The sequence below is a fragment of the Cicer arietinum genome, chromosome 7, assembly GCF_000331145.2.
Source record: "Cicer arietinum cultivar CDC Frontier isolate Library 1 chromosome 7, Cicar.CDCFrontier_v2.0, whole genome shotgun sequence".
Lineage (NCBI taxonomy): Eukaryota > Viridiplantae > Streptophyta > Magnoliopsida > Fabales > Fabaceae > Cicer > Cicer arietinum.
The window spans coordinates 46,948,494-46,956,484 of record NC_021166.2 but is presented as its reverse complement, the minus strand read 5'-3'; the positions used below and the strand labels follow the sequence as shown (position 1 = coordinate 46,956,484).

Below are 7,991 nucleotides of genomic sequence, written 5' to 3'. Positions count from 1 at the left end.
TTTAATTTTGAAAAAATTTTAGTTTTTATGATAATTGGTTCCATAACATTTATGATAATTGAAATACACTAATTGTAAATAAGGATGATTATTTTTTTGTATCTAGATGAAATGGTAAATAAATTCGTATACAACTACGAGGTGTCAAGTTCAAACCTGAAACATCTATGCAACCTAATAATTTTGACATTTATCAGTTCATCCAACCTTATGAATAATAAGGATGATGTTTAATATACTTTAAATCGTTTATGAAATATTTGTTTTGATCATTTAATTTTTTTCGAATTTATTTTTATTCTCTATCTTTTTTAAATAATGAAAGTTTGTATTTTTCATCATAACTCTTTAAAAAATTTGTATGATAATTGTCATGAACTCTTGAGATCCACTCTTGGATTAATTATAAAGTTTTAACGTGTAAACTTAACAAGGACAAAATAAAAATACAGAACTTTAATAAAATATTCTTCATTTCAATGAATTTATATCTATTTTGAATTAATCATGGAAGGATAATTTTTTCAAGTGCATACTTATTATTCGGTTAAATTAAAGATTTTTAAAAAAATATTATAATAGACGTATATTGACAATGATTTGAAGAGATTCTAATAACAAGAAGTTGTTATCACTGTTGTTGTAATTGTGAAAATGACAAAAATAAATATTATAGTAAACGCATAGTGACAATTGTTTGAAGAGATTCTAACGATAAAAAGTTGTTATAACTTTTGTTGTGATTATGAAAAGAACAAAAACACATCACTAATAAAAGATAAAAGACAAAAAAATAATAATAAAAAATAAATAACCAAAATAAATATTAAATAAAAGTTAATAATGAAAATTATATTTAAGCCTATACCTAAATATCAAAGTAAAAAATTGAAATTATGAGGGACATTAGATGGCCAAACTTGAAGAAAAAAAAATTGACTCGTTGATAAAATATCTTTTTTTTAAATGAATGTTCGTTGTAAGTTTTAATGTAATATTAATATTTTCAATTGTACTCTCTAATATTTTATATATGTATTAGACTCAATTAATTATTTTCTATTTTTCGTTAATGTTAATGATGAATAATATATCAATAATTTATAAAGATATTTTAGTAAAAGTATTATTCTATTTATTTCAGTTTTACACTTTTTATATCTTATGTAAAATCTGCAATGAATCACTCATTATGAGACAGATGAAATATTTTATAAACTCTCTAGAACTCATAGTGAATGTTATCTTTAGTTGTCAACATAAAATTAATGTTTTCTCCAATTGTAACCTCTGATTAGAGCATCTACAACAGTGAACTCAATATAGGTTCTTTAGATGGGGTCCATTGTGCCACATCATCTTGAAGCAATTCACTTTTTTTTTACTCCAACGGTGAACTCAACATAATTCAAGTTCTACTCTGCCATATCACCTTAAATCAACTCATTCATTTCTTACGGTTTAACTTTTAAAAAATCATATTATATTCCATTACTTTAATTTATACATTAATATTTAATTTTATTATAATTTAAAATATTAATTTAAATGGAAAAATAAATAAAAAAGTACGTTAATAAAAACTTTAATAAATTTCTGTAACAAAAATTGTGAAGAGAAAGTATGAGTAACAAATTATTTCTATTAATGAGTTAACAATCGTAAATAAAGGAGAAAAAAAAGGCTAACAGTGGTATATTAACTAAAAAAAGCTAATGGTTACAAAATTATTATTATTTAATAAATTAAAAAGAAGTTAACGGCTATAAATTAATAAAAAATGATAAATTTATTATTATTAATAAATTAATAAAAGGTAGCGGTTATAATTATATTATTATTAAATTATAAAAGTAGATAGAAAAAACAAAAAACAAAAAAGTAACTGCTATGAAGCACCGTTCCTTCTTGATAGTACCGTGACGACACTTTGGCACAACTCCAACGGTGAACCCACAAAAAACTGAAAGTTAAGTAATTACACGCTGGCGGACGAACTCATTTTCACTCCCGTTGTAGATGCTCTTAGTATTATGTGCTTTATAGTGAGTTCTTTTGTGCACCAGTTTTACAAGTAGTCCACTATGGACAAGTAATTAAAAATCATCAAAAATTCAGAAAGTAATAGTTTACAACGTTCATGATATTTATGAATAAAACAATATTTTATTTAAAGTAATTCAATTCGAGATACATATTTATTTTTTCTTATTTTTATTAAACTGACATTATTTAAGTTGTTACTATTTCAGTCATAAAAGTTAAGGTCCACATTAACATCTATTTTTAAAAGATATATAACTTTTATCATTGTTGGAATTTTAAATATTTTTTAAAACCGGTCAAGGGTGGGTCATAATCCATATGATAGTTTATTTGTACTTTATTCCTAAATCTTAAATTCTGTTAAAAAAAAAAAGATTCCAAAAATCATGTAGGTGCTCCGTGGACGAAAATGATATATTATATATAAGTTCCTTCTACATGTTTATTTTCTTTACTTTATAAATCATCTTTGTAAAGGTTCTTCACCGATAGTATGATCTGTTTCGCTAACATCTCTATCTTTAAAAAAACAAATTTTATATGTCATGAACAATCCTAAGATGTTAAAAAAAACCCTAAAATATAAATTATCGTCAGTAACAATAACTTTTAGGTATGTCATACTCGTGACCATAACTTTTGAGTGTAATTTGACTTTTAAATTAAAAAAGATTTGATGATTTTGAATATCGTTCTACTTCATCAATGTATCATTCGAAGAACTAACTATATGCCTATTTGGATATTGATGATCCATTCGAGGATGATATGTGTTAGCTGAAAAATCTTCAGCCTAAAAAACTCTTGAGGTAGATTGTATATGCAAACAATGAACCTTTGAGTTACTATTATTTATCTTTGAGTTAAATATGTTTTTAGTCTCTATAAAATTTCCGAACTTCAATTTTAGTCCCTATAAAATAACAATACAAATTTTAATCCCTTGAAAAATGAGCTAAAAATTCAATTTTTAGGTCCATAATTTCATTACTTCTATCATAAATTGTTAACAATTAAAAAATGTATATTTAAAAGCTGGATAATTTTGTAGAGATTGAAAATTATGGTTTTATTTTACATGTACTAATTGAAAAGTTGAAATTTTATAGGAACTAAAAATATATTTAACCATTTATCTTTTATTTATACAAATTTCTAATATATATTTATAAAATGAGCAAAAGTAACCATTTATTGTGAGACATTAGCATTAGTGCAAAAGAAAATATATTATTGACAATAATGATATTTATGATAACATTAATCAAAATATAATATTCAATTCTTCAATTGAATACCTTAATTATTTTAGTTGAAAAAATAAATACAAGTCCATCTATTTCATAATAACGGTCATATTTGTAAAAATAATTTGTTTTAAAAGAGGATAATTTTTGATTTTGAATACAATTTTAATTTTTATGATAATTGGTTGCATAACATTTATGATAATTGGAATAAATTAATTGTTAATAAGGATGCTTTTTTTTTGTTTGTAGATGAAATGGTAAATAAATTCGTATACAACTACGGGTCTAAAGTTCAAACCTAAAACATCTATTCAACCTTACAATTTTGACATTTATCAGTTGAGCCAACCTTACAAATGATAAAGATGATTTTTTAAAATCAATTATTCTATCTTTCATTTTTTTGATAATAAAATATTATTGAGTAGTTACATTAATTTCCCGAGTATAAATCCATGATCTCCTTTTCAAATTCTTTCTTAAACAATTTCATTTATTATCTTTTTTTAATGTGTTTGAAATTATAAAATGTGACAGTTATTTTGAAACAGAATGAATATTTATCATCATTAATTAATTTTTGATATTTTCAAAACTATTTAATGAGGTTAGTCCATACTCCATACCATTCCATTAGTAATTTGATTAATTCATTTCATATTTCACAAATATTTCATCAGCCTCATTATAATTTTAATTATAAACAAGTTTCATTTAGTCAAATGTCTTTATTAATTATAATTAGCATTGTAATGAAATGAATTGAGATATAATAAATAAAAATATATTAATTAAAAAAAGCAATTAATATTCCATAAATAATTTAAAAGGCAAATATAATTAAAAAAAGAATAGAGCAAATGAGACATCACGAGACCTGAGAGAGTAGCTATATAAAGGGGATAAGTGTTAACAATGTCAATAAGTTCTTATTTTCACTTGCAAAAATGATCCCTATCTTGTTGCTGTGCTTGTGTACTATTGCAACCCAAAACTACCAAGTATATGGATGGTTTCCAAATTTATCCAAAAATGAAGATTTGGAGTTGGAGAAACAATTGAAAATCATCAACAAGCCTCCTATCAAAACTATTCAAGTATTAATCATAATTTGTTCCATGATATTATTTTTAAAATTCTTGTTTTAAACATTTCATCTTATAAAGGACCATAATCATAATTAATATTATATATATTTCATTATATTTACTTTTTGTTGGGTTTTGCAGACAAATTATGGAAGAATTGTTGATTGTATTGATATTTACAAGCAGTTAGCATTTGACAATCCTTTACTAAAGAATCATAAAATACAGGTGCACGTCAACCAAAACAATTTACCAACTATTTGCTTAAAAAAAAGTTCCAAAACCATTTTATTAATTTTTTTAGTAATTATTATTAATTAATCGGCCTAATTGCAGCTCAAACCTAGTTTTGAAGATACACTGGTGCAAATTCAAACAAATGATTCATTTAGATATTTTAATATTGGACTTGAGAATGATTCGTGCCCCAAAGGATCTGTTCCTGTTCAGAGGACAACTAAAGAAGATCTTGTTCGAGCAAGTCAACTACCAAATAATTTTGGTATCTTCACTAAAAACGAGCCCGGCGCTCATGTATGTTGTTTATATAAATTCATTGTTGATTAATGATACCTTCGATAAATAACATTTTATCAATCTTTTTTAGATCGGAGAATTGTTATTTTTTGTGATTAAGATTTTGATTAAAATGAATTTAGGTGGGGTGACGGTTTTACTCCTATAAAGCATTCGGTTCGAATATTTGCTCTGAAAGCCCAAATTTCGAATATCAGGCTCTTCTTGTCAGATAAAAGTTATTTATAACCCATCTATTCAATATATAACAAAAAAAAATTATTTGGAGCCTATTTAATACTTTAGTTAAGGAAATTCTTATGTGTCCTCATCTGATGTTTAAATTGTTTAAAATCATTTCAAATATCAAGGACAATTGACAATAACTTTTTTAAGACGAACCTATAATTGGTGTCGGTTTCACGATGATAAATTAAGGTTGATAATGTATTTACTCCATAAAATAGATTAAATGCATTAACTTTTGTGAACTAAATTTTAATTCAACTATCTCTTATAAAAAAATATCAGATGAAGTATTTATGAGAAGAGTCGTGTGTCATTAGAGATTAAGATGGCTTTAGCACATTAATCACTTAATAGTGTTAGTATTTTGCATTAGATGAAAATTGAATCTCCAATCTCTTACTAATAAATTTGTCTTAGGAATGCGATTAAATTTTGAACCAATATTCTTCGGAGTTGCAGGAACTCTTAGTTTACATAATCCACCTATTTTAAAGGAACAAATAAGTTCTGCTTATATATGGGTAACCAATGCAACAAGTCTTGCCGACGCTAACACTATCCATGTAGGATGGCAGGTAAATCTTTTATTTTTGTGAAATAATTTAATGAATGTTCTCAATTCTTGTAAATTAGTTAAGTGATTATTTTAAATATACATACATATAGAGAGAGTTTAATGGTGTCATACACCCTCATTATAAAATAGTTTTTTATCGTATTTCTATGTCATATTATTATTATTTTTTAAATAATTATACTTGAAGGAAGTAATTTTGTAAGTAAATGAGAGTCCAAAAAAAAAAATAAATTTGGAGTGATGTATTTAAGTATGATTTATTTTGATTTATTAATTATTTAATATGTTGAAGCTTTTATTAGATTTTTAGAAAAAATCACTGATCTTCCACATTGGCGCCAGGTTTATCCATACTTATACGGAGATACTCAAACTCGTTTTTTCATATCATGGGTAAGAAATATATATGTCTATACATCATTTGACTTCAAAAATAAATTTGAAATAAATTATTTTATTTAATAATTACATATAAATAATGAATTCTATTAGCTTAACGGTTGATTGTTAATCTAATATATTAATTAATATATTAATGGTCAAACACACAAAGTTTAACATAAATTTAAAATTTATAATTATATAATCTAGTTATTATTATTTAATTATATTTTCTAAAAATTTATTATACTATCATTTAAAATTATTTAATGAAATATAAAATAGTTTAAAAATTTCACAAAAACCAATAAAGTTAATATACTCAATAATTTTATTTATTTATTTCACAGTTAAAAATTATAAAATTTATCATTTATATTGAGTCGTTAGTGCTAAATAACTCATCATATAATTACTTTTAAAATTATGAAATGCTAATAATCATGATATATATATATATATATATATATATATATATATTTAACTATTTCAATTTACGGTTATTTAAATAAAAAGTTAATTTTGTTTTAATAAATGCAGAACAATAACATGGAACATACAGGCTGCCTTAATCTGCAATGTGCCGTTATGAAATGCTAATAATCATGATATATATATATATATATATATATATATATATATATTTAACTATTTCAATTTACGGTTATTTAAATAAAAAGTTAATTTTGTTTTAATAAATGCAGAACAATAACATGGAACATACAGGCTGCCTTAATCTGCAATGTGCCGGTTTTGTGCAAACTAAATCAGATTTTGTTATTGGTGGGCCCGTTAATGCTACATCTAAATATGGTGGACCGATATTTTCTATGCCCATCAGCCTTACACATGTAAACTTTATGTTTTTTATATTATTTTTTTCTCAATTAACAGTTTCTTTGCATAATAGTTATAATTATAATTTGTTTCAGGATGAAGCTTCTAATAACTGGTGGCTAAGAGTACAAAATCAGAATATTGGTTATTTCCCAGGAGCAATTTTTTCTAATAAGTTGCAATATGCAAGTAAAGCTGGTTGGACAGGTCAAACAAAATTTTTTATTCATGATGGCACTAGTCCTCAAATGGGTTCAGGACATTATCCAGATGGCAATAGTGAGCATTCAGGATTCTTTTCAGATATTTTATTTCAGGATAGAACTAGACGAGATATTGGACCCATTAGAGATAATCTTATGCCTTATGTTGATAATCCCATTTGTTATAAAGTTCAGTACTATGAACATGTGCGTGATCAATTGAACCGTGCTATCTTGTATGGGGGACCTGGTGGATTTTGTGGTAGTTAATTATTTGAATCTATTTCTAATAGGAATATCATGAATAAATTATGAGAGAATTTTAATGTTATTTTCTCCTAGTCAATATTGAATAATACTTTATATAATTCAAAGTGGATTGACATGTATCTATAGTTACCTCTAGAGACATCTTGCTCTTGAAGGTTTATGAACTGGCTTGAATAATTAATGAGCCTTCAATTGAAAGTGTTCTTCCAAATTTCAACAAGTCCCCCACTTCGACCTTCTCGATCAACTAAAAAACAAGAATCATAACCGAGCTTTGAGTGAATTTCACTAATTGTATTTCATGAACTATAGTTTCAATGAGAAGAATAGTATCATGTTCACAATTAAAGTGTCATCATTAGTGTCCTCATTCATCTCATATAATTTGTAATTGGTGCCAATTCGGTAATCATAGGTGAATGATTAGGGATTTAAATTGATGGAATTTTTAAAATATATGCTAATTGGTGCATTTGAATCTAGGAGTTACTGACAAAAGAATTTGTAATTTTCATAGTTAAGAAAAATAATATATTTTGTTGCCATATTTTGAAGTGAGATCTATCAATCTGAA

At 24.8% G+C, this 7,991-nt stretch overlaps 2 protein-coding genes across 2 annotated transcripts; both read left to right on the top strand.

Annotated features, from left to right (window-relative positions):
* Positions 1-4,211: 4,211 nt before the first annotated feature.
* On the top strand, positions 4,212-4,966 carry LOC105852617 (protein neprosin-like). The gene is made up of 3 exons (XM_027337205.2): positions 4,212-4,393; positions 4,526-4,612; positions 4,721-4,966. The coding sequence occupies exons 1-3, from the start codon at positions 4,244-4,246 to the stop codon at positions 4,949-4,951; spliced, it is 468 nt and encodes a 155-aa protein (XP_027193006.1). The 5' UTR covers positions 4,212-4,243; the 3' UTR covers positions 4,952-4,966.
* Positions 4,967-5,568: 602 nt separating this feature from the next.
* LOC101489886 (protein neprosin-like) lies at positions 5,569-7,478 on the top strand. The gene is made up of 4 exons (XM_012718812.3): positions 5,569-5,724; positions 6,069-6,119; positions 6,812-6,958; positions 7,040-7,478. Exons 1-4 carry the CDS (start codon positions 5,569-5,571, stop codon positions 7,415-7,417), a joined length of 732 nt encoding a protein of 243 aa, XP_012574266.1. The 3' UTR covers positions 7,418-7,478.
* The last annotated feature ends 513 nt before the right edge of the window (positions 7,479-7,991 follow it).

What these genes read in the sequence shown, in the direction of transcription:
- LOC101489886 (XM_012718812.3), top strand. Translation starts at nt 5,569, where the DNA reads ATGCGATTAAATTTTGAACCAATATTCTTCGGAGTTGCAGGAACTCTT. An exon ending in CTATCCATGTAGGATGGCAG is followed by an intron (nt 5,725 to 6,068) that starts GTAAATCTTTTA and finishes CATTGGCGCCAG; the next exon opens with GTTTATCCATACTTATACGG. An exon ending in TGCCCATCAGCCTTACACAT is followed by an intron (nt 6,959 to 7,039) that starts GTAAACTTTATG and finishes AATTTGTTTCAG; the next exon opens with GATGAAGCTTCTAATAACTG.
- LOC105852617 (XM_027337205.2), top strand. Translation starts at nt 4,244, where the DNA reads ATGATCCCTATCTTGTTGCTGTGCTTGTGTACTATTGCAACCCAAAAC. An exon ending in CTCCTATCAAAACTATTCAA is followed by an intron (nt 4,394 to 4,525) that starts GTATTAATCATA and finishes TGGGTTTTGCAG; the next exon opens with ACAAATTATGGAAGAATTGT. An exon ending in TAAAGAATCATAAAATACAG is followed by an intron (nt 4,613 to 4,720) that starts GTGCACGTCAAC and finishes GCCTAATTGCAG; the next exon opens with CTCAAACCTAGTTTTGAAGA.